A 25647-nucleotide genomic window follows, 5' to 3' on the forward strand; every position below is an offset into this window, starting at 1 on the left:
TTTGGAGATTTAGAGGGGATAAGACCAAAAAAATTTAAAATACACTTCTCCTTTAAACTAAACACATTTTATATTTCTTTTATCTCTTTAAATCAAAGACACTCTTAAAGATTGCAATGAAAATATTATTATTATGTTATATTATTTGTTCAGTAAGAATTATTTTTATACTGTACTAATATCTAATATCAATACATTAATTAATGCATAAATAAAATATATAATAAATTTAATTATAAAAATTATAATATATAAATTAAAAATATTACAATATACCAATTTATCTAATTTAGTATGGAATACAAATACATGTATCATTACACCTTTTTCCATATATAATAACTAGTGTATAATCAAAATATATGTTTATTTTATTTGTGGATATGTGTACCTACCTACTCTGTTTTCATTGCAATTTTTTATTTATTTTTTCATGTATCATTTATTTTCAACTACACTTATTCTAAAAAAAATATATATTTATATTTTTTATAAAAAAACTTAAAATTATTTACATTTTTTTATAAAAAGAATTTAAAATAAACAGAATGATATATAATACAAATATTTTTAACAATATCAACATTGCCAATTTCATCTTACAAATTCTTTATTTGTTATTCGTTGATTTTGTTGTATTTTTTTAATATATACACAATACATATATAATATGAAAATGAGAAGAAGTAATATTTATAGAAATATTTATCCACCCATAAAAAGATAATATTTATATTTTATATTATATAAAACCATAAAATAGAAAAAACTACTGAATTTGAACAAAATGTACGGAACAAAATAATGAAAAGCAACAAATGTAAACACATTTTATTCTGTTGACAACAAATGTAAAAAGAAAAAAAATCATTTGTTTAAAAAATAAAAGAAGAAAAAGAAAGTAAAGAAGAAATATCTTGAAAAGTCGTTTAACACAAATTCCATTTCATTTCCCTGAATTTTGTGTTGCAGAGATCTTGCCTCCTTCTCATTTCCTCACCCTTTTTAACCTTCCTGCTCCCATTCACTTCCAACCATCAAACCCTAACCCTATCGATTTCTCAATTTTGAATCTGAGTGATGATGATGAATCACACGTCGCCGTTTTGATAAACCGTATGTATGTATGTTGATCGAGGTTCCTTAATCGATTGCATGGGTTTACATAATGCCTCAGCTTCGTAGTGGAGTTCGACGCGCTCGTGTTGCCGCCGTAGCTCAGAAAGAATCCAAACCACCGAAGAAAAACGTGGCGGCGAGGGGGAGACCCAGAACTAGATTGGCGGCGAAGAAATCGGAGCGTGAGAATCCGTTGAAACAGTTATTGAATCCTCCTCCTGATACTTACGTTGAACCACCACCACCGACGGTGAACGTTATAGAACAAGGCGTGGCTGCGATGGTTGATGAAAGAGGTGGTGGATTGAGTGCTAATAAGGACAAGGCTGTTGCCGTTGCTCCAGAGGAAGATGCCAACACTCCACCTCTTCCTGATAAGGTGTGATGATTTTATCTTTCTTGATGTTATTGTGTTAGTTTAATGATTGTATTCATTGATTACTGATAATTTGTTAGTGGTTTTAATTTTTAATTGAGGACTGATGTAATTGTAGTTGATTATGTCACTTTGTCTTTCTTGATGTTATGCTGTTAGTGGTTGTATTTCTTGTTTCTTGATTATGATGATGTTTTGTTAGTGTTTTTAATTAAGGACTGATGTTGATATATCTAATTGTTTCTTGTTCTTTTGCTTATTTGATTTAATGAGTTTTGGATTTCAATTTCAAAGGTTCAAGTAGGAGGATCGCCTCTTTACAAGGTAGAGAGGAAACTTGGTAAAGGTGGATTTGGTCAGGTTTTTGTTGGCCGTCGCGAGCGAGCGAATGCTCCTGGAGCTATTGAGGTATGTTTCTCTTTTGACATCTGGGCTCTGTTTGTATCTTGATGAAGGGTTTGTTGCCTTCTGATTTGATTTAGACTGATTTGGTCTTTTTGAGTTAATTTCTATCTGTCATTTCCAGGTTGCTCTGAAATTTGAACATAGAAACAGTAAAGGTTGCAGCTATGGCCCTCCTTATGAGTGGCAAGTATACAAGTAAGTACCTTCTTTTTACATTATTTTGTAAATTTATTTGATTTTAGTCATTAAAATATTGTGAATGAGAGCACCTTGACACAGCTATTCTAGTTGTTGTCGTCTGACCAGGAGGCCATAGGTTTGAGTTGTGGATCCAGTCTCTTGCGTATGCAAGATAAAAGTGCCTCTACAATAGACCCACAATGGGTCCAACCCTTCTATAAACTCTTCTGTGGTGAAAGCTTTATAGCCCTGGGTTGTCGTTCTTTTTGAATTATGTTTTGTGATCAACTCAATATAGTTAAAGTTTGATTTTTATGTTCTGTCAAAAGCACCCTTGGTGGTAGTCATGGAATACCTAAAGTACACTATAAAGGAAGACAAGGAGAGTATTATGTGATGGTATGATCTATTCCATACAACAAACACTGTACTATCTCGTCGCCAACTTAACAATTCATCCATTTCCTCTATATTGCAGGTTATGGACATTCTTGGTCCAAGTTTGTGGGATGTATGGAATACCTCAGGCCAATCGTGAGTATAATCTTAACTGTATCTTGGCTTTGTGGTTGTAGCTCTTGCATTAATTATAGGGTTAATGCCCATGTGTTTAGCAAATGTTATTTATGTATTGATTTTATTTGCTTTTGGGCTTTCTTTTTTTAGCTTCACATGGAAGCAAGTTGACTGGTTTTAAAATTATTTTCTTCAAAAGGCGTTGTAAAGGGGATATACAAATAAATTAAAAGAAACATTTGAGTGACAAATAGTTTATATGTTCTGTTTTACTATATATTTTCTTGACATAGTTCTTCAGCTTCTAAATATCCCAATTTCCACTTTTAATATAAGGAACTACTTTTGTGAAGAACTATTGTAGTTTGGTTCACTGTATGCTTTTTACACACCCTCCCTCGTGGATACTTTGAATATTCGAGTGGATTATGGTAGAATTGTTACAGTAACTATTTTTGTTGTTTTTTTCTCTGACTTACTTTTATATTAATAAATGTTTAGGATGTCTCCTGAAATGGTCTCGTGTATAGCTGTTGAGTCCTTATCGATACTAGAGAAGTTGCACGCAAAAGGGTAAGTTATTTCGTCAATTTCTTCCTACTTAGCAAAATTTAGAATGTTTATAAGTTTATTTAGTTCTCTTCGATTCTAAACAATAAACATAATTTTTTTGTTACTTTTGTTCATTATAGTTATGTACATGGAGATGTAAAACCAGAAAACTTTTTACTAGGTCAACCCAGCACAGCACAGGAGAAGAAGTTGTTTCTTGTTGACCTTGGATTAGGTTAGTGGGCGCAGTTATATGATTAATGTGTATTTTAAGTTACCAATCTTGTAAACCATTTTTAATTTTTATTCGCAGCAACAAAGTGGAAAGATTCCTCAAGTGGAAAGCATACTGAATATGATCAACGCCCTGACATGTTTAGGTTTTCTTTATTTCACCTCTATTGTTATCTTCTTTCTATTATACTCGATTGCATTTTTTCCTATTACTTTTATTATTTTGTACTTAATGCTTTTTACTCATTTATATGGTTATCTATATGATCTTCACAACCATATCTTTTTATGTAGAGGGACTGTTCGATACGCTAGCGTTCATGCCCATTTGGGAAGAACTGCCAGTAGAAGGGATGATCTTGAATCACTTGCATACACACTAATCTTTCTTCACAGGGGCCGATTACCATGGCAAGGTTTTCAGGTACATACAATTTTTATATGCTTACCAAGTACTATACTTTGCAAGTTGTATTCCTTGACCTGCTATGTTTCAATTGTTTCCTTGTCTAGGGTGATGGCAAATCCTTCCTCGTTTGCAAAAAGAAAATGGGAACATCTCCTGAGATGCTGTGCTGCTTTTGCCCCGCTCCCTTTAAGCTATTTCTCGAGACTGTGGTGAACATGAAATTTGACGAAGAACCCAACTATTCGAAGCTAATATCCTTGTTTGATGGTATGCTCGGACCCAATCCTGCGTTGCGACCAATTAATACTGAAGGCGCTCAAAAAGTAAGTGTTGTGTACTCTAAAGTTGCTGGCTTATTTTTTCTTTCCCTTTTCTGGTTGCCCATCATATTCATCACAGTGTCTATGTCTACTCAAAATCTAAATTTGGTAGGTTGGGCAAAAGCGGGGTAGATTGAATGCTGATGCAGATGATGATTCACAGCCCAAAAAGAAGGTCCGTTCAGGGATTCCTGCTTCACAATGGATTTCAGTTTACAATGCTAGACTACCGATGAAACAAAGGTAAAACACTGCAATAATTCTTTCTAGCTCATTCAATCCTGCAATCAAATATGTGAGGTTGAACACGTGTATGATATTATCTTCATGACTCAATTATGATATTTATGGGTTGCATTTTAGGTATCATTACAATGTGGCTGATGGAAGATTAGCACAACATATTGAGAGAGGGATTGCTGATGACCTTCTTATTAGTTGTGTATCATGTTGTTCAAATCTATGGGCACTTATCATGGATGCTGGAACTAATTATTCCGCTCAAGTTTACAAATTGTCGCCATTATTTTTACACAAGGTGGAATATGCTGTATGCCTTGCTGTTTTATAAGTCTAATTTGATGGGGTTAATCTTATCTATACGGCATTGTTTTTTTGCAGGAGTGGATCTTGGAACAATGGGATAAGAACTACTACATCACTTCCGTTGCAGGGGCCAGTAATGGCAGCTCTGTTGTGGTCATGTCAAAAGGTTTGATAGTTTCTTGTATAGTTTTTATTGGTTTTTCTCTGCCTCTGGCGTTTGCAGCTTCTATTGACTTTGTCCACAGTCCTTGGCTCTTTTTTATTTGTAATCTGCGTTCCTATTACTGCTTTTGTTTGGTGGAAGGATCTGAATTTCTGAAGGCCTCTATGTATAATGATTCAAAGTTCTCAGATTTGTGTTTTGATCTAATTTCTGCAGGTACGCGGTATACGCAACAATCATACAAAGTAAGTGAATCTTTCCCCTACAAATGGATAAACAAGAAGTGGAAAGAAGGTTTTCATGTCACCTCAATGGGTACTGCTGGAAGTCGCTGGGGTATAGTTATGTCTCGCAATGCTGGATTCAGTGATCAGGTTTGTTGCTGTTGGTTTGTATTATTTTCTGCAACTATACTTCATTTCCTGTCATCGTCATTAACCTTTTAAATTTAGGTGGTGGAACTTGATTTTCTCTATCCAAGTGAAGGCATCCATAAACGTTGGGATAATGGTTATAGGATTACAGCAACTGCAGCTACATTGGATCAATCTGCGCTTATATTAAGTATCCCGAGGAACAGGCCTGGTGATGAAACTCAGGAAACTCTGCGTACATCTCAATTTCCCAGCGCTCATGTTAAGGTAAGACAAGGTGAATGACTAGTTGATTTTTTTAGGTTAATAATATGACTGGTCCTCTCATTCTTGGTTATTTTTGTGTTCAGGAAAAATGGTCAAAAAACCTTTATCTTGCCCATTTGTGCTATGGGCGCACAGTAGGCTGATTTCCCATACCATCAGAAATTAATTGACAAAAGAATTATGGATTGTCTGCTGCGTTTATCATATAACATCTTTTTGTAGGGACTGATAATTGTGCCAGCAGAGAACCATATTTGTTCTCTGTTGTATAGCTTATTATTCTGTTCTCTGCCCTTTTATTGTATGCTTTATTACTTTGGTATTGGAATTTGGCAGAGTAATGTATGTGGTTTTAGCTTTATACATGTTTCATTGAATTGAATATGTGTATACCAACCGATTTTATCATTTTGTTTCCGTGTGCTTAATGCAACTATGCAAATACTGGTATCAGTCAAGTATCTTGGCCAGATTTCCAGGTTTATCTCAGTTGTGAACTTTTAACCAGACAAAAAAAAAAATTCGTTCTAAAAAATTATTAATTTTTTGAAAACCAAGCTACGAAGGGTTCAACGAGTGTATGGCAATATTAGTACATTTGGGAATATACCACATATCTTCTAGTTCCTTGGTATTTCTCAAATTTGATTTGAATAATGAATTTACAAAACTTCACCTAATAAGAAAACTAATGAGAATTGAGTCTAGTAAATTTGGTTTTGAACCTCTCCTAAGGGTAGGTGAGTTAGGAGGGGTACCATGGAAGCTATCGCAATAAAATAGAGTAAAGTGAAGTGAGGTGATTGGTAAAAAAAGAGTTTAGTGATTTATATGGGGATATCAATAATAATTGCCCTTATAAATTATAATCTCAATGTGATAAATATTTTGGTACATTTATCTTTTACCTAATTATTACATTGAAGAAAATAACATAATATTTATAATAAATGTATTTTTCTCCTTTTTATTTTGAAGGAGAGTTTTATATTTATGATTCTATGCATAGTGAACCAAATCTTAAAACTTAATCTTCCAATAAATATCTTTAAACAAAATATATTTGGGAATATTATTAATATTGGTATCTCTAAGTTTTCAATTTAATAAATATCATTACTGTATTTTGAATTTTAGTTTTTACATATTTTCTTTTTTAAAAAAGACTTTACGACAAAGTAGAACTAGTTTTAAAAAACCATGTGGCTCGTGTTTTCTTCATATTTTGAACTGTATTTTTTTTTAAAGGGATAATAAATAACATCATTTATTCACACAAATGTGTATTAATATTTTCTTTTTTATTAAGGCAACCTTAAGCCAACCAACTTCTCATAGTTCCTTAATCTAACCATAATTTCTTCTATCAAAAAGCAAAATATGAGATGTATGCAACAAGTGTTCAATATGTAGGAGACGTGTGCAATAAGAAATTTTGTATCACAACAATCTTATCTTATTATAAACCAAAAAAGTATCGCAACAATCTATTAACTTGGGTCACAGATCACGTGGTGACAACTAGGGGTGGGAATAGGCCAGACCAGGCTAGGTTTTGCAAGGCCTGAGCCTGACCTACGATTAATTTTTTAGGCCTAAGTCTGGCCTACGGCCTATCATAGGCTTTTTTTCCGGCCTGGCCTGACCTTTTTAAAAGTCTGGCCTGGCCTGGAAGCCTATTTAAAAGTCTTATTCATATTAAAATATTTAAATGCTCTCCACATATCAATATCAATGTACATATCTATATATATTAAACAAAAAATAATTTTTCTAACAAAATAATTTTTAAAAAATCTGAAACAAACATCCTTTAAACCCAAAAACGTAATTCTTGGTTTCAAAGAATAGATTTTTTTTTTGAAACAAATGTACCAATTATTACCTCTCAAACAAATATAGAAGGACTACTGAGTTATTGACTAATTGAATGGCTACCGAATATGGAACGACTACCAAATATGGAATGGCTATCGAATATGGAATGACTACTGAGCATTGTCTAATTGATATAATTTAAAATAGAAAATAATATTATTAATATAATAATAAAAAATAACATTAATAAATAATTAAATATATATAGGCCGGCCTGTCAGGCCTAATAGGTTTCTTTATAAGCCTGAGACTGACCTATTTAAATAAATAGACTTTAAAAATAGCCTGAGCCTGATCTTTTTATTAAATAGGCCAGACCAGACCATAAGTAGGTCAGACCATAGGCCCCTGTCGGACGGCCTAGCCTATTCCCATCCCTAGTGACAACCCACTTTTTTTCCCCTTTGATATAACAATATCAGAAACCACAATTTATTTTCCTTTTATCGTCTTTATTTTGGTTACTTCCATTTTATCACCGCATCCAAAGTGCAAGAAATTTTCATAATTACTCGACATTTTTTTCTCCCACAACCTATAATAGTATCGGTTTAAAGTTATACAATAACAGTCAATCTCACTTCATGGTTTTTAATTATGGCGGTCATAATTACTTAGTGTGATAATGAAATCAATGATTCTCATTCAGTGTACACTGACAATGCATAACCCATTTTCTCTAATAATAAACCAATGGATGAGAGGTCACTGGAGGAAGAATTATGAAATAACTTGGTATAGCAGCAGCAGATATGAAGGTAATCAGAATAATAAAAGTAAACCATATTTTATTATATCGTTAACTGTTAAAAAACACACTGAAGTAGCTCAAGAAAAATATTCCCTTGCAGATGTTCAAATATAGAAAAACATTATGAGAAAATTCCTTCTACATATACTTAGCTAAAATGGCCTCTACAACACCTTGAGCAATAGGATGATAACACTCTCGAGCCTCAGAAAAGAGTCTTTTAGCAAACACTTTGTCATCTTCACTGCCACTGCCTTTCACAAGTGCAGTGTAAAGTGGACGGAGATACTTCATCCTTCCAACTTCTTTTAAGGTTTTCTCCACTTCACTATGGTAAGCTTTGCATCCACATGAAATAGCCAGCTGTAGAAATGACACCTTTACCTCGTAATCTTTTGATTCAGATAGTTTGTAGCGTGAATCCAAGGCTAAGATCTGCACAGCATGTATTATACAACTTAATAAATTTGCCAATCTTTTACTAACCACTAGTATGTTTATTGTTCTTTATTTTATATCGACCAAACAGCCAAAGAGCAATATAATATGAAAGGAGGCGCATGATACTCAACTAATATAATGTAATGGGCAACAAATGATGGCATTAGCATATGGATTGTCTTTTGTGTAGCACTCACACTTCAATTTAAAGGTGTGTTTAATGTCCAACACGTGTTGGTCAGAAACCAACACTACACTGATACATCCAATCACTTTTATTTTCTTAGATTATTATGGGCAATTGCTTGCCAATGTCAAAATGTCAATGATGTGTTTGGTGCATGTGCCTCTATAAGTGCTTTATAGCGGTCATTTCTCCCATAAAAAAAGTATATAATATAAGAGATTAGAATAATAATGAGCAGCAAGTGCTAAAAGGGGATTGATAGTGGAGTTGAATTTCTCTCCGAAGAATTATGCTTGGGTGAATTGTTGTTTTAAAGGTGAATATTTTATGAGGTCGTGCAATTCTCAAAAACCGAAGTTGTGATTCCTATTGAATCATATATTCGGGGCGGGTGTGATAACCAAATGTTAATATTGGATGATGAGTTCAGGAAAAAATATGCAAACTTGCAAAGAGCATCAAAACAATAACTAGGTTTATAGTATGCAAGAGCAAAGAGATTAGCATTCATATTCTTCCCGTGATTTTTAATGAACAACCAAACACGTATTTACAGGCTTGTGACTCAAGTATTCTTCAGTATTTTAGCAGAAAAAGGCAGTGACAAACCTATCAAATCCAATAAAAAGGTGTGAAACTAACTGACTTATAAGACTGAAAGCTATGCTTTCCAGGCAATAAATCACTTCTGTCCATCTATGAGGCATTTCATTCAATATCCAACTGATATAGCAATAAAGAGCAGTTCCTTTAAGAATTCAGAGTGCGGCTATTTTGACAAGTGCCACGTAAGAATGAGTAGCTCATAGACATCAAGTTACCAAATAAGGGAGGAAACAATGTTGTCAAGACCACAATCTAAATCATAACATCGTACAATTTTGTCACCTCAGAGTAAGCTTGACCGTATGAAAAATTGCATGTTTTTTTCTTCATGTGTCTAATTTTTTTTTTTTTTTTGGGTATGTTTGCGATTTAACAACACCATCCCTGATCCTAGGTAGGATTTCGTTCTTAACAACAATGGCAGAAACAGAATGTCATTACAAAATTGTGAAAACAGTATACCTGAGAAACTTCAATGGACTTCGGCAAGTTATCCAAGTAGAGCTCCCACTCTTGACCTTGCCACTCAGCAACTTCATCCTCCCTTGGCATCCTCCCATTTACGGATTCATTTGCCAGCGATACAATCATTTGATACACACTGGACTCAGGCTCAAAAGCATCAGATGGGATGCCAGTACCTTCTGTCCACAGTACTAGGTCAATCTGATTCTCTATGCCAGGGATGTTTGTTTTAAGGAAGTCAAGGAACGTTTCAGTATCAATCGATTTGAACTTGAAGGTGGCAATGTATTTCTTCAGAAACTCGTCAAATGCGGGTCTCCCAACCTGTACATTTAGCAAGAAAATTCACTGATAAATAAGTACAAGATTAACTCCAAAATGACAAAACATATATGTGTTCTTCAACCCAAAAAAACAAGACAAGGTATGAGCATAATTTAATAACTTCAGCTTTTCGTAAATGAAGAATGTCCTTAAAACACGGAAAATAATCAAGAATATGAAAGTGAGCTTTATACATAATTACATATAAGAACAAGTAAACAACTACAAATACCTGACGTTCAATGCGCAACAAGAACTGGAAACCTTTCTCATATGGAACCTGAGAATATGCATCATCGGGGTCAACTCCTTCCTGATTATTTTTTAGCTTAGTCAACTCCATATTGTCCTTGAACCTCTCTACATCCTCATTTAAACCTCTCCAACCAATTCCAATATTCAATGCGGCTCTTTTCTCTCCCTGTACAGCCTCCACAATCCTGCGTTCTGCATACGTAGTGAAGCCCTAAAACCGGATTCAATAGTAACTTAGTGGTCACATATTTAACTTTGCTAAGAAAAAACCACAATCAAAATCAGTTTTTAAAGCAAATGTATGTGACCAATTGTTCACTATGTCAGCTAAGGAAATAAATAACTTAAGAAAAAATACCAAAGCAAGGTTTTTTGCATTGCCAAATGAAAACCAATCAAAGGAAGAATGCAAAAGCCAACAAATATTACATCTTTAATAGGAAAAGGAGTACTTATATTAGTACATGATGTTTTCCAACAGTGATGAAGCAACAATACGAACAAAAATGCAAACTGTAGAACTGGAACAACGCATATATACCAGTGTCAGTCTCATGTTTCATATTTGTGTCATTGCTTCATAACTCAACAAATTTATCACAATTAAACTTCAAGACTAACTGCTATAACTTAAAGACACGAGCAAAACAGAATATGAAGAGACTATAACAAATACTAAAGATATGATGAAAAGCAGCATTTTTTATATTATAGTGATGTATGATACCTCATTGAGCCAGAAATGTTCATTGTTTTTGTTGGTAATCAAATTCCCAGTCCAACTATGAGCAAGTTCATGAGCCACAACCTGTGCACCAGTTGCATCCCCTTTAATAACAGTTGGTGTCAAAAACACCATCCTTGGATTCTCCATGCCCCCATAAGGAAAACTAGGTGGTAATACCAACAAATCAAATCTCCCCCATTCATAACCTCCAAACAATCTCTCCCCTTCCCTTATCATATCCTCAGTCCCTTCAAACTCTTTAGCAGCCGAATCCAACACTTGATTCACAGCTTCAGCATAAACCCTAGTTCTCGGTCCCACTTCCCTATTATCAATTTCACCAACCGCAAATGCAAACAGGTAAGGTGGAATTGGAAGTTCCATAACAAACTCCTCCACAACCCTACCTTTAGTGGAAAATCCAAAAGACTCGTCATCATCCAACGGCGAACGACGCACCACGTGTCTCGCAGCCATGACAGCCGTTAATTCAGCCGGAATATTAAGCCGAGCCGAATAGCATATTCTCACGGCTGGTGTATCCTGACAAGGGAAGATTGAACGTGCGTGAATGGCTTGACACTGAGTGTATACAAAAGAGTGTTTTTTGTTGAAAGTTTGAGGTGGTAATAGCCATTGAAGAGCAGAGGAAGAAGGGGAGGTGGTGTATTTGATGAGAAAGGAGGTGTGATTAGAAAGATTGAGAGTGAGTTTGGAACCTTTGATTGGGTCTGGGGTTTGAGAGAGGTCAAAAGGGATTGGGGTGTTATTGGGGGATTGAGGATCGATGATTGAGTGGATTTGGAGGGAACGAGTGTCGAGTGAGAAGGGACCAGCGTAAGGGTTTTGAAGAGTGAAAAGTGAGGAAGCGTGAATGGTTGAGGTTTGGAAATCTAAGTAGAGAGTGAGGGAAATGTGGGTTGTTGGTGGGTGAGTTGAGTCTGTGAATGAGTGTGGATCAACTGGTGCCATTGTTTCTTTGTTGTTGCTCAATAGTGTGATGATACTATAAAACAGTGGGAATGGACAGTGGAGAATATGAAAAGATTGTTAGTGCTATTATCTTTTCTTAAACTTGATTGAGGTTGATGATCATGCTTTGATTCCTTTCTTAATGACAAGACAAAGGCATAAACTACTGATATATTCTTATTTAGGTATTTTTTAGGCAAATGACTTTTATCTGTGATCAAAAATATAAATTTAATGTCCTTATATATAAGCACACAAAAATTATTCCTTAATTTAAGTTTATTTTCAAATTATTAAATGCCCTTATTCTTATTTTTTTTTCCTAATTAAATCTCTACTTAATTATGTTCATTATTTTATAAATTAACTTATTTTTTAAGTCCTTTAATTTTTTTTCTTTTATATTTTGCTCTCTAATTCTATATATATATATATATATATATATTTTATGTTTTGATCCCTTAATTATACTTCTTTTTAGTCAAATAGGTGAGTTAATTTTTTAAAAAAAAACTTTAAGTTTTAAAGGTATCTCATTTCATAAATATTCAAATCCATAAATTTATAATTTTTTTAGATCTAGAAGCTTAGAAACAAAATCATCAAATTTATGACTTTTAAAACTATAATCTTTTGAAAAAATTAACAATTTTAAAATTCATTTTTCTTGTTGTCTTTGTTTGAATTTCACCGTTGTCAATGCACGAAAATAAAAATTAGAAAGATGTTTAAGTAGAAGAGATGGATTTGATTTGGATAACTAATGTCATCAAATATGAATCTAAACTGAAAAAGAGGTGTGAATGTTGATGTGAAATATGAGTATGTGAAAGGAGCAGAGGGATGGGTGGAGTTGTATTAGATGTAAGTCTTTTATTGAATCTGAATTTGAGTTTGATGATTATGATTTTGGATTTGAAAGTTATGAGATTAAACAATTATGGTTTGATTATTGTAGGAGATTTATGGTTTCAATTTATTTTTTTTATTTAATAATTAAATTAATTGATATTAAATTTTGTATATTTATTTTAATATTATTTTTTATTATAAATGATAATTTTACGTTATATTAACGTTCTGAGTTGTATAAGATGAATGATATGAAGAAAATGAATGTGATGAGTGGATTGAAAGTTATGAAAGAATAATAGATTTAGAGGTTTTTCATTCTTAATTTTTCTGAGTTTGAAAATTTTGATTTGAATTTGTATGTTATAAATCTGAATATCATAAATTTAATGAATGTATGGGTTTTTAAATCAAATAATATTATGAATTTATGGTTTGTGGCTTTGTGAGATGAAATAGATATGCAGTATATATTTATATTTAGGGATGATGGTAGAGATAACATAGCACCAGAAGTGTATGAGAATTTAAGTATTTGAGTATATGAAAGTACAATTTTTTTTTTTCTTATACAACATTTTATTTAACTACATAATTTTTGTTTTTTCAAATTCATCGTCTATTTTTTTAAGGCCATTTGAAGTGAATCAATACTCAAAAAGTGTTCAAAATTCTAATTATGATAGATGTTGCTTTGTGAAAATGGAAGATTATTGTTCCCCTCGTTTTTTAGAGTTGATAAAGTGATTTGATTTATGTTCATTAAATGACAATTAGAGAAAACAAATATACATCATCGAAGTTGAATTTGTTGAACGAACACCAATTAAAATATCATCTCAATGTATAAATAAAATAGTTGTTAACTTATACATGAGTTAAGTGTTGTTAATCATTGTTATAATGATTTTTAAGCATTAAAATACAGTGGACCATATGTGTTGGGTCCAATATACAACTCAACTTATTTGGGAAAGTGACAATCACTTATTTGAATATTTTTCCCATATTAATAAAAGTGTATAAATAAAATAAAATAAAATAAAAATATATTTAAGAAAGTACCCTTATCATGTATTAATGTATTTATTATTATTATAAATATAAAATATAATATATTGATTTAAAAGTGATACAAATAATATTAATTAGATAATATAATTAAAAAATAATAATTAATATTGTATTAAAATTTTAAAGAATAATTTATTTTGAGACAAAACTTGTTGAAAGATGAAGATGGTGAATATTTATGTATTTCTCTTGTGTTTAAAGTGACTTTGTTGTTTATTAAAAAAAAATTATTAATAATTATATATATATATATATATATATATATATATTAGAATTATGTACTTCACAAAAGTACGAGTTAATTATAATGATATTTACTATGTGTTATAAAATAAGAAATAAAATAAACTACATAAACTCAATACTCAAAATTTTTATTCTTACGCTAACGCTTTTAAAAAATAATTTTAAAAACATATTAAAAAATAAATGACAGAAAAAAAAAGAAAAAGTCAAAAATAATTTTATAATGTTTTACAAGATAAATAATAAATTTAAAAATATAAATAACTCAAATAAAAAAAGAAAACGGTGAAAGACCAAATATTACACTTACAATAATAAAATAAATTACCTATAAATATTTTAAAATTGAATCTATACATTGTGTTACGTTTAATCATTATCTATACCTAAATCGGACAAAGTGAACAATTATCCGGGAATTATTAGAACAAAATATAACAACATAAAAATATTAATACTAACAATAAGAATACATTGTGATCTTTAATTTTAACTATCATAGATAGCAAAATAATAATAAAACTTCATAATTGTAAGTAAATTTCCAAATTATTTACCGAGGACAAAAGAATACAACGTGAATAATAATAATAATAATAATAAAATATTTTGATTTTTTTTTTTTAATAAAAAAACAGAAGAAATAATAAATCGGTATTTGGCGCACAGAAAAGAAGAGAAAAGAGAAAAAAGAAGAAGACGCAACGAGAAGCAGAGAGCAAGAGAGTTCGGTAATCTGAAATTGGAAATTGGAAGAGAGAAAGAGAGAGAGAGAGATGGATGACTACACGCGAGAAATGATGGACCTCAAAACACTCGTCACTCGCACTCTCGAAAAGAAAGGCGTTCTTGCCAGGATCCGCGTATGTTCTCTCCAATTAGGGTTTTCTCTTTCTTCTCTCTTTCATTCATTCATTAGATCCAATTTTTAGGGTTCTTTAATTATTCTTTCAGGCTGAACTCAGAGCTAGCGTCTTCGAAGCTATCGAAGAAGAAGATCGCGTCATCGAAAAAGACCAAGGTTTGCCTCCTGCATTGTTAGGTAGCTGCAACGATCGCGCTAAACAGCTTCACGCTTCTCCTTCTGGTTCGTACCTTCCCTCTTTTTCCCTTCTAACTCTTTTCATCTTTCTATTTAAGCTAAATTCAATTGTATTAATTTACGTCGTTGCAATATTCTACTGCTTAATGTTATATTCAATTGGATAATTGTTATAAGTTGAGCTTCAATTGCTTTAATTCAGTTATTATTATAATATAAATTGAGCTTCATGTATCCGATCTGACCTGCGTCTGTTTGGATAAACTGTTTAGTTATTAAGAGCTTATCATATCATATGAGTGCTTATGCATTACCTATTTTTGTAGCAAAAGATCAAATATAGTCATGTTGGTTTTATATAAGCTATTAATTGTTGGAAAAGTTATCCGAAACACTCTCACCGGTGCTTATGTCAGTAGACAAGCTCAAATAGGCCAATCCAAACAGGCGAGTTAGGGGGTTGACAATGAGAGTAGCATTATGTTTGGAGATGCTCATGTTTCGTAATGCTCATTTTCAATCTGTTATGAAATGCACCTCATTGAAACCATTGTTTCCTTTTTGGTAATTCACCATGCAGGTAGACTCCTTACTGCACTCATATGTGAATACCTTGACTGGGCACAGCTCAATCACACACTTAAAGTTTATCTTCCAGAATGTAATTTGGTAATAGATCCACCTGTATTTATTATCTTGTTGCTTTTTGTTGATTCCTGTTATGTTGTTTTTTACTTGACATACTTTATTTCTTGCAGGAAAAGGATTTTTGGAAGGCTGAGTTGAAAGAATTTAGTAGCAAAAATGGATACGATCTCAATAGAAATGGAGACAGTCCTGTACTTCTGGACGTGCTTGAAGGATTCTTGAAATTTGAGGTTTTTCAGCTAGTTGCACACATGATGTCATTCTGTCATTCTTTACTCTGCTGTTTTTTTAACTGAGCTTTCTAGTTTATGGTTTTTGTACTATATCATATGCTGTGAGGGGTTTTGTATTCTAAACTAATGGAATCAAGGATTGCATATGCTGCACTTTTATTTAGTTTTGTTTAGATTGAACCCGAGTAAAACCTTTTTGTTGACACTCTGAATTTCTTCTGGTCAAGCTATAGAAAGCACTTTCCATGTTTATTGTCATAGCCTGTGAACTTGTCTCCTTGCACCTGTGTTCTACGTTGTTTGTAGTTTGACAACACAAGCTTGAAATCCTATTACAACTGGAGTTATCTCAAAATGTTGGCAGGTACTTAGACTTGGTTAATTATGAATTTTAGAATTGTAGAGGCGAAATGTTGTAATTTGAGGCTTATGAAACTTCATATTTGTAGATTTAGAAAGGGAAATTATTAACTGTGGTTAAAATTAGGGAGACAGTGATATATAGAACCAGGTGAAATGATATTGTTTGCTAATGTAAAAAATGACCTTGAAATTTTAGAGTACGATAACGTGAAATTAAGGCTTCCTTGATTGAATGCCCTATATGCTACTGCCTGATTTTTGTGGTGTTTTGGAGATCCTTTACCGAGTTGTACAGTGAATGTGTATATGCACCCCCATGTAGCTGCAAACTAATATGTAAAGAAAAATCAGAGATCAGTTGTTTGGTTAGAACTGTACAGGAGTTGCTATTCTCAGTCATGACAGTGCATTTGCGATTTTTTTCACTTGACATGTGCAATATAAAAAATAATGATCTGAAAGCGTCATATATCAGAACAGTTGGAAATGTGTATTTACTATTGATTGATTGCATGCTGATTTCGATTTGATAGAACTTATCCCAAGCAAGGGCTAGCGGTAGGAGGTTTACTACTTCAGAAACTGAACCTTTGCCAAACTCAGAATCACGGAACATGCGTAGGCATTCATCATCATCTGTTGCTGGTGGCTTACCTCCACTAGGAAGGTGCATAGTTGACCTTAAAGGACCATCTGTTTAAGCTTTAAAAAATGTTTCGAAGTTGTATAAAAGAATGATATATTTTTTTAGATATTTTTCATAAAACAGTAGCTTTTTTTTTGTTTGGTTATTATTATAGAAAACTATTTGTTGGCTGAAAAGTATTCACAATTATAGTTTTTTTAGCTGCTACTCAAAGTAGCTTTTCAAAATATCCAGAAATCCTATTGTTTCTTCATACTAAGATTTTTTTTCAGAAGCTTAATAAATTTGTTTCTGAAGTGTTTTTTTCATTAAAATTGCTGCTTAAAACATTCTGTTATTTCTCTACAAGGTTGTCTAATATTACCTTGTTACTATTTTATTTCTTGGTGTTACTACAGCTTCTCTATTACAGCTTCTCTATTTCTTTTTTAGTAGATAATTTTGAAGTAACACATGTGCTTGTTGCAGGGCTGTTCCTTCGTCACAGGCATCTGGTGGGTATTTCCTGTGATTAACTTTTAGAGTAATTTACTTGCATGCTTGGAAATTTCCTTTAATTTACACTCTAGCATTCAGATAGAAGAGGAGGACCCTCCGTGTCCGCATACAGGAAGGACGAGTATAATTGGCGATATGACAGCGATGAACTTCCCGATGATGTAATTCAAGCATCAAGTGCTTTGGAAAATCTTCAACTGGACAGAAAAGCTCGGAATCTAACATCATCTTGGCGGTTAGTCTTGATTCAATTCTGATGATAGTCTTTTGTCACACTACTCAAAGCATTCATATTTTATGACCATGTCGGTAGTTGGTTTTGATGGAACACAACATTAAAAATAATCTTTCTCTGGTTGCCTTTGGTGCTGCAGACACGCTGGTGATGGAATCAGTGAAGATGATGGCAGGGCTGATCATGTTTAGGGAGAGATATTGCTTGTATGACCACATTCTGCCCCTGTACTGTATTGTGTATTCTGAATTTTCTACCTTCGGTGATGATTGAATGATCCCAGTTTATGTAAGATCGTTTATATTGATATGATTTAGTGTTTTCTGTGAGTTTTTTCCTCTAACTTTTTTCTTTTGGGTCGTATCTGAGAATTTTATCTTGAGTGTGTCGATAATGTTAGCTCATGTTTGCCTAAGGAATAGTCGCCAATTAAGTGCCATATATTGTTCAGCATCTAGTCTTGTGGAAAATGTTTTGCGAGAGAAAGCTTGTAATCAAGGTAACCTTTCTTGCTAGGTTATTTGGTTCTATTGTATTGCTTTAGCAGTACTAGATTTTTGTTTGTTGACGATGTCAGAAGATGTGGTTCTGAGTCCTCCCATTTTGGGTGCGTATTTAATGCAAGTCTCTTCAATAATGGGTATGTATACAGATTTGAGATATAATAACTAAGCACAAGGAATTGGGTTGGCAGCAGGCCCATGATTCATGAATGCTGACATTGTTCTCTGGCTTGATTATTGTACCTTCACGGTGCCTTTTGGATATTTTTTTGAAGTGATTTTTGTATAGACCTTTTTAGAAATTATTCTTAGTTTCTACAAGTACTTTTTTGTGTGTTTCAACTTACATGTTAGTATTACTCTTTGTTTGGGAGAAAACTACTGGCATTTTGGATATCGCCCAAGTATTTGTTACATGTCAAATAAAAATAGGATAAAACTTCAACAGAATCTTAAGTACTGTTCCTGCTGTTGTCAAATTAAAATATTACAGATGGATTAATATTCCACCTCAGACCCAGCAGCTTTGACTTGGGAATCGCTCTGTTAGTGATGTTAATCCTTGTTTTCCCCATTAGCTGTTGCACAGTTCCTCTCTTCTCGTAGTTACTGTAGTTCTTATGTTCATATAGGTTTCTGGATATTGGTTACATTCGAGTCTTGGGATAAATGTAAATCCGTTTCCACTCTCATTTTTCATTTTTCATCTACAACTTACATCTCTCCTTCAAAGCATTAAATAGGCTTCTTAAAACAAAAGTTTTTCGCAAGTTACTTTTTTGGTCCTAACACCTTATGAAAGTTCTTAGAGTCCTTGGTGTCATTGACAATCTTAAATAACATTGAATGTGCTGTCATAGACAAGGCTCTTTTTAAGAGGGCTGGATTGTGCCACAACCTTCTGTACAGAGAATTGGGTATGCTATTATTAAAATCACCTTAGTTTCATTTTAGAGGCCTCTTTTTTCTTCTGAAAAATTACAACATAGAATGTCTTCTCGTAGCCTTCCTCCGCCAAACAGCAAATCTTTACTTTGTAACATTATTTTAGTTTCTTTTTTTATTTATCCAATTTTTATTTTTCAACCGAGTATAATTAACCATCTATTTGCAGTAATATTAAATTATTGAACCTCATTAGGAACGTAGTAATACTGATTTGCAGTTCTTTAACCAATACCATGTTTAGATTCTCCATCATGGAATACATTCTTGCGTTAAAAGAACATGGGACTGCCGCAATTTTTTTAGGTATGCAAAACAGAGAACATGAACTGGCGACAATGTTTGATTGAGCTTGCGTTCACTCACTACATTTAATGTTGTTTACAATTATTTGGAGCAACTTTGATTCTTTTGTGCATTTGATTGATGACAGTTTCGATAGACTACATTTAATTTTGCGTACATTTAATTCTCCATCATGGAAAACCATGTGTTTAGTTTAGACTAGGTACATAGTTAGGAAAATTATATTTGTAAGTGATTTGGTGGACTTAGCTTGGATTAAGGTTTGTTGCATTAAGACTTAATAAGTTTGATGCTACATTTGGGTATCGAATTCATGTCTTGATTCACACAATTGTGGTTAATGCATATTTTTTATTCATGCAATTGTGAATAATGCACAATCCTCCTTCTAAGATAAAAAACAACATACAATCTCAATCAATTAATGCATAGTCATACAACTTTGATTCACATGGCTTTTATGGAAATTGTCTTTAAGTCGTTGTTCAACTGACAAATATTGATATTGTTAGGTTGAACGTTTTGTCCCAGGTTCAAACTTGAAACCTTGTAATTATGTAAGTTAATTATAGTGATATTTACAATCTCTTATAAAACTAACAAAATAATAAAATAAAGTTAACACATGTATTATATTCAATAATGTAGCTCTTGGTTATCACATATATCACTTTTGGTAATCCACACTATTAATTATGCCTTGAGAATTTGCATAACCATGAAAAGTTTTGTCTAAATTCACATTGAACAATTATTAAAGGAAAATTGATTTAATTCACACGTTAATTAATTGAACATGTGATTTTCACACGTACATTTGATGAAACATTCGTTCGCATTTGAATTTAATGAAAAATTATATGTTTAAAGCTAATAGTTATTACTAAGATATATTTTGATTCACACGATGGGGGACATTTAATTTTTGTATTGATAATTATTTGTGTGGCTTAGACTAAGTAAATGTTCCGAAAATTTATGTTTTTAAGTGATTTGATAGTGTTAGTTTGAGTTAGAGTTAAGGTTTGTGCATTATTATGGATTATAGAGAGATATAGATGCGACCTTACAAAAAAATTGGTCAAAATATAATCTTGAATTTTAATAGAGATAATTTTTTAGATTCAAACATTATCTTGAATTTGAAAAGATGCTTTGACATATGTGTCTACTTATGACCAAATTTAAACAAGACAAAATCAAGTTAACCTAAACCATAAAGTAAATAAAATATTAAATGTAAACATTAAATTTGGTCCTTAGATATCTGATGCAGTCAGATATCTGATGCAGTCATAATAATCTTTGAAAGTATCAATGTTACAAAAATATTCTTAATTTAGTAATTTTTTTTTAATCATTTTGATACTCAAACATATCTTTAGTAAATCAATTTAATCTTTGAATGTGTTTTTCATTTATCAATTTAGTCCATAAATAGTTGTCTACCTGTAAAATTGCATAATCATAGTATAATATATTTATAGAAAAAGAAAAAGTTCAAACAAATTGTAAATATATCAATTTCATAAGAGGTTTTTTAATATATATATATAATTTTGGTGTAGCTTTTTTCTATCAATTTTATCTCTCTTTTACAGTTCAACAAATTTATTGATTTAAAAAAATTTGAAAACCAAATTATCCTCAAATAATAGTTGCAGACACCTAAATGTCCCTTATTTTTGTTTTGCAATATATGTAAATCATTATATGACACCTAGATTATCACATAATTTAATTGCGGTTGAAAATTGAATTAAAAAAGATTAATAAAAAGGCTGATGCGTCCCAATTTATTTTTGTCAGAGACTACAAAAGGGACTAAATTGATACTTTATTTTTTTTATGATTTTTAATTAAGAGATTAAATTGTTCTTTTATTTGTTAAAAGTCATGTAAAAAATTCACTCACGCCATTAATGATTTAAAAATATATGCTATCAGTTTCTAAACAAAGACAAATTCTGCTAAGATTAAATTATTCTGATTTATTTTTATCCAAGATTAAAAATGATCATGTTTTTCATTTATATTTTTATAAAAAAAAATAAAAATTACAAAGAGACACGTTACAAGAAATCGAGGAATCCAATTTTCTCATAATATATTATATTTTTAATAAAAGAAATAATTTTAAAATTAAAAAACTACATATTACAAATTGGGTAACCCAAAGATCAGAGTCCTAAGTCAATTGACAACCTATGTTTGAATTTCAATGAAAATAAAAAGAGATACACAAGGGTCATGAAAGACAAGATCATGTAGCGTTGTGGTCCAAGATATAAATATATCTTCAAAAATAGAAACTACAAAGGAGAGTGAGATGTATAAATAAAAAGGTATGGGGGTTAGTTACATTAGATTGTCTGAATATGAATAAGAGAGAAGTTTTCAATGTTACTATATTAAGAGAAAGAGGAAAATTAGGCTAAAATGGTGGTTGGTTGAAGGTCAAAGTCAAAACCCCCACCAATGCATTAAAAAATAGAATTAACCAAAACTGCCACCAATCAACCCCAAAAGCCAAAAGCCCTTTGGAAAATTCCCCCACCACCAAACCAAACCTAGTCACTTTTTTTATTTTATTTTTTGTTTTATTTTTGTTGTGTAAATTCCTTTTTTTGGGTACAAAAGTTACAAAGAATTAGGAAAGAGAAGAACAAGAAACCACATATCAATTCCCTCAAAAACCAAATCTACAAATCAAAGTCTTCAATTTTCTCACTCCCTTTTCATCAATCAAAACACTACCATCATAATGATATTGGGTTTTTAACCTATCATCATCAACACCCGTCAAAGGATTCAATTTGCAAACCTATTTTCTATCTAAGGTACGATGGAAAAAATACATTTTTATATATTGGTTTAAATTTTTTTACATGGGCTATTGTTGTTTTCAATATATATGATTGTTTTGTAGCTGTAAATGTTGATGATGCCACTTGCTTGTTGTTCAATTCAACAATGATTGATGAAACCCTCATTTTGGACTTCATTTGATGGGGAATTTGTATCTTTATCTGTATTGATTTTGATCTCAAATCCTTGTGCAGGTTTTGGGACATTGTTGCAAATAACAACAAAGTCTTTGATGGTTTCCACTTTTACATATTATTATGGTGTCAGTATTCATTTGTAGGCATTTGATTTCTGGAGCTTGTGATAGTGACTTGGGCTCAGTTACGTAGATAGATAGATGGTGTAGATAGGAAATAAACAAAACTAGGAATTTTTTTTATATTGTAATTGACATTTATTTAATGAATTATTTGTTGCTCAGTTGTGTGGGTGAGGTATTTATGTAAGGCATGGTATCGGCTACAATTAGGCGAATTGTGTCACCCTGTTGGAGGCCGTCTATCGAGGGCGAAAACTCTGGTAGGAATGGAGATGGGAGCGGACGTTCCGATGGTTTGTTGTGGTATAAAGATTCTGGAAGACACGCGAATGGCGAATTCTCAATGGCTGTTGTTCAAGCAAACAATTTGTTGGAGGATCAAAGCCAACTTGAATCGGGCCCCTTGAGTTCAATTGAAGGAAGTCCTCGAGGAACTTTCGTTGGTGTATACGATGGGCATGGAGGTCCAGAAACTGCCCGGTTCGTCAATGACCACCTATTTAAACATATAAAGAGTATGTCGTTCTTCTGTCTCTGCTCTGCAACATAATTTTATATTTTTGGAACTAAATTTTGAAATTAAATGCCATCTGCAACATTGAAAATTTTCTAATATATTAGGCAGCTTGATTGCTATTTGCTTTAATAGATAGACATATATTCATGGTGGTTTTAATTGGCATAACTTAATTTCTCACCCTCACCATTTTCCCCCATAGTTTTGCTTTCTTGTTATTTTGCGGTATGACTGTAATCCTTAAGCTATAGGTTTTTTTTGTGATTCTTATCATCTGTAAAAACAATGTCTACTAGAAAAACCTTACAACAAATGGTTTTATTAAAAATTAGATTTTTGTTAGTTGTTCAACTCGTGTAACTCGCGTGGAAGATGGGATAAGTTTAAATATTGCTTTTCTTAGATGCTAAGAGTAAGAGCCATGTAAAACAGATAATTGGAAATTTTGATTCTTTTTCTCCACATGTTTCTAAAAGCAAAATTTGTTTAAATGTAGTATGATGTTTTTGTCTTCATCGCTCAAGATCTTTGCGTTTTATCCTTATGGAATTTCCTGTGGATGGCATCAAATGGAAGAGGGATGGTAACTAATTTCAATGGGGATGAACTGATTTTGTGATAAAATTATTTGATCATTGTCAAACTGTCACTGGCTAGTGCTTGCTTGCTCTTTGTAACCAACAGGCCCAAACATTAGAGATTTTTCTTTTATCTATTAAAGCCGCTCAAATTGAAAACCGAGTATAGTGGCTTAAAGGATTGATAAATTTCAGATTACTTTGTATTCTGTACATGCATGCTTATTAGTTATTTTGTTAACAAGTATTGTGGATTTTTGTGTATTCCTTTACCTGGTTGATATGTTTTCTGAATTCTTAGCTGATCTAAATGCAGAGTTCACTTCAGAAAATCAGGGAATGTCAGCTGATGTTATCAACAAAGCATTCTTGGCAACAGAAGAAGAATTTCTTGCTCTAGTAAAGAAACAGTGGCTACACAAGCCACAGATAGCATCAGTTGGATCATGCTGTTTGGTAGGCGTAATATACAGCGGGGAGCTCTATATTGCAAATGCAGGAGACTCTCGAGCAGTGTTAGGTAGATTGGACGATGCTACAAAAGAGATTAAAGCGGTTCAACTATCCTACGAGCACAATGCTAGTTTGGAATCTGTCAGAGAGGAGCTGCGCTCATTGCATCCCAATGATCCACAGATCGTAGTTATGAAGCACACGGTCTGGCGCGTGAAGGGTCTGATTCAGGTGATGGTTTTAAAAGCTTTACCTCAAGTTTCATTTTCTCTTTTTGTGTAAGATACGCATGCTCACATTCAATGCATGTTCTTAGTGTTCTCCAAAAATTATGATTCCTAATTCTGAGTTTGATGCACATGTCTCTGTGTTCATGGATGTCTTCTGAAAATCAGAGTTATGTTGACCCGAATCACCTGATTTTTTATTTACATTGTAGATTTCAAGATCCATCGGCGACGCCTATCTAAAGAAAGCAGAGTTTAACCAAGCACCACTTTTGTCAAAATTTCGGCTCTCGGATACCTTTGAAAAGCCAATCCTTAAAGCTGAACCAACAATACAAGTACAGAAACTAGAAGCTAGTGATCAATTTATTATATTTGCATCAGATGGATTATGGGAGCACATGAGCAATCAAGAAGCGGTCGACATTGTCCAGAGTTGTCCACGTAATGTACGATTCTAACTTAGTTGAGTTTTCTATTTTTGTCAACTCTCAAATAGTTCAAGGACCTACAGAATAATTAAACCTACAAACAACTTTTGAAATGAATGATTTCTGATGCTTACTATTATATGCAGGGAGTAGCGAAGAAACTGATCAAAACAGCACTTTGCGAAGCTGCAAAGAAAAGAGAAATGAGATACTCGGACTTGAAAAAGATTGACCGTGGCGTAAGGAGACATTTCCATGACGACATAACAGTTATAGTTCTGTATCTTGATTTGCATAATTCACGTGCTCCCGTTGTTTCAATCAAAGGAGGTGGTGATTTTGGTATTGGTATTGTAAATGGGTAGTTTGAGAGTTTCCACATCATCAATTGAAGTTCCCCACCACCATCTCTTTACATTTATTTGTATTCAAAGTGTAAATTTTCCTCTCCTCCTCATAGTCCCATATCATACCTGGGATAATAGTTTCAAGAACAAATTCTTTGTTATTTTTCTTTTCCATATTTAGTGTTTGATTCTTTCCCCTCATTATTTAATTATAATTATTATATTCAACATTGTTACACTTGAGACTCGACCTCATAAATCATTGTTATAAAAGCTATGTTTCAAATTGTGTTATCCATTTAAGTTATT

The 25647-nt window shown here is 32.5% G+C and overlaps 4 protein-coding genes across 5 annotated transcripts; 3 read left to right on the forward strand and 1 right to left on the reverse strand.

The window, feature by feature from the left end:
- The first annotated feature begins 898 nt into the window (after positions 1-898).
- LOC101514131 (casein kinase 1-like protein HD16) lies at positions 899-5822 on the forward strand. Its single transcript, XM_004497308.4, has 16 exons — positions 899-1498; positions 1790-1903; positions 2022-2095; positions 2410-2479; positions 2559-2614; positions 3098-3169; positions 3289-3383; positions 3462-3528; positions 3677-3806; positions 3896-4114; positions 4224-4354; positions 4475-4649; positions 4733-4823; positions 5037-5194; positions 5273-5461; positions 5545-5822. Exons 1-16 carry the CDS (start codon positions 1169-1171, stop codon positions 5602-5604), a joined length of 2031 nt encoding a protein of 676 aa, XP_004497365.1. The 5' UTR covers positions 899-1168; the 3' UTR covers positions 5605-5822.
- Positions 5823-8107: 2285 nt separating this feature from the next.
- LOC101514457 (leucine aminopeptidase) lies at positions 8108-12194 on the reverse strand. The gene is made up of 4 exons (XM_004497309.4): positions 11096-12194; positions 10346-10579; positions 9787-10113; positions 8108-8525 (listed from the first exon to the last, which is right to left on the reverse strand). Exons 1-4 carry the CDS (start codon positions 12065-12067, stop codon positions 8229-8231), a joined length of 1830 nt encoding a protein of 609 aa, XP_004497366.1. The 5' UTR covers positions 12068-12194; the 3' UTR covers positions 8108-8228.
- Positions 12195-14899: 2705 nt separating this feature from the next.
- On the forward strand, positions 14900-18233 carry LOC101514782 (protein TONNEAU 1a-like). The gene is made up of 8 exons (XM_004497310.4): positions 14900-15102; positions 15194-15326; positions 15862-15950; positions 16040-16159; positions 17059-17192; positions 17640-17665; positions 17748-17904; positions 18044-18233. The coding sequence occupies exons 1-8, from the start codon at positions 15016-15018 to the stop codon at positions 18093-18095; spliced, it is 798 nt and encodes a 265-aa protein (XP_004497367.1). The 5' UTR covers positions 14900-15015; the 3' UTR covers positions 18096-18233.
- Positions 18234-22175: 3942 nt separating this feature from the next.
- Positions 22176-25576, forward strand: LOC101515107 (probable protein phosphatase 2C 38). 2 transcript variants are annotated; one of them, XM_004497312.4, is made up of 5 exons: positions 22176-22498; positions 22948-23300; positions 24197-24564; positions 24773-25009; positions 25138-25576. In XM_004497312.4, the coding sequence occupies exons 2-5, from the start codon at positions 22976-22978 to the stop codon at positions 25354-25356; spliced, it is 1149 nt and encodes a 382-aa protein (XP_004497369.1). In that variant the 5' UTR covers positions 22176-22498; positions 22948-22975; the 3' UTR covers positions 25357-25576. The 2 variants fall into 2 exon arrangements, with proteins under 2 accessions (XP_004497369.1, XP_004497368.1); XM_004497311.4 differs by having other exon boundaries at positions 22322-22498; positions 22721-23300.
- The last annotated feature ends 71 nt before the right edge of the window (positions 25577-25647 follow it).

This window comes from Cicer arietinum, chromosome 4 (assembly GCF_000331145.2).
Source record: "Cicer arietinum cultivar CDC Frontier isolate Library 1 chromosome 4, Cicar.CDCFrontier_v2.0, whole genome shotgun sequence".
Lineage (NCBI taxonomy): Eukaryota > Viridiplantae > Streptophyta > Magnoliopsida > Fabales > Fabaceae > Cicer > Cicer arietinum.

What these genes read in the sequence shown, in the direction of transcription:
- LOC101514131 (XM_004497308.4), top strand. Translation starts at nt 1,169, where the DNA reads ATGCCTCAGCTTCGTAGTGGAGTTCGACGCGCTCGTGTTGCCGCCGTA. An exon ending in ATACTGAAGGCGCTCAAAAA is followed by an intron (nt 4,115 to 4,223) that starts GTAAGTGTTGTG and finishes TAAATTTGGTAG; the next exon opens with GTTGGGCAAAAGCGGGGTAG. An exon ending in TGTTGTGGTCATGTCAAAAG is followed by an intron (nt 4,824 to 5,036) that starts GTTTGATAGTTT and finishes TAATTTCTGCAG; the next exon opens with GTACGCGGTATACGCAACAA.
- LOC101514457 (XM_004497309.4), bottom strand. Translation starts at nt 12,067, where the DNA reads ATGGCACCAGTTGATCCACACTCATTCACAGACTCAACTCACCCACCA. An exon ending in TGTTGCGCATTGAACGTCAG is followed by an intron (nt 10,114 to 10,345) that starts GTATTTGTAGTT and finishes CTAAATGTACAG; the next exon opens with GTTGGGAGACCCGCATTTGA. An exon ending in AGTCCATTGAAGTTTCTCAG is followed by an intron (nt 8,526 to 9,786) that starts GTATACTGTTTT and finishes CATGCTGTGCAG; the next exon opens with ATCTTAGCCTTGGATTCACG.
- LOC101514782 (XM_004497310.4), top strand. Translation starts at nt 15,016, where the DNA reads ATGGATGACTACACGCGAGAAATGATGGACCTCAAAACACTCGTCACT. An exon ending in GCGTTCTTGCCAGGATCCGC is followed by an intron (nt 15,103 to 15,193) that starts GTATGTTCTCTC and finishes TTATTCTTTCAG; the next exon opens with GCTGAACTCAGAGCTAGCGT. An exon ending in ATCTTCCAGAATGTAATTTG is followed by an intron (nt 15,951 to 16,039) that starts GTAATAGATCCA and finishes TATTTCTTGCAG; the next exon opens with GAAAAGGATTTTTGGAAGGC.
- LOC101515107 (XM_004497312.4), top strand. Translation starts at nt 22,976, where the DNA reads ATGGTATCGGCTACAATTAGGCGAATTGTGTCACCCTGTTGGAGGCCG. An exon ending in CCTATTTAAACATATAAAGA is followed by an intron (nt 23,301 to 24,196) that starts GTATGTCGTTCT and finishes ATCTAAATGCAG; the next exon opens with AGTTCACTTCAGAAAATCAG. An exon ending in TCCAGAGTTGTCCACGTAAT is followed by an intron (nt 25,010 to 25,137) that starts GTACGATTCTAA and finishes TATTATATGCAG; the next exon opens with GGAGTAGCGAAGAAACTGAT.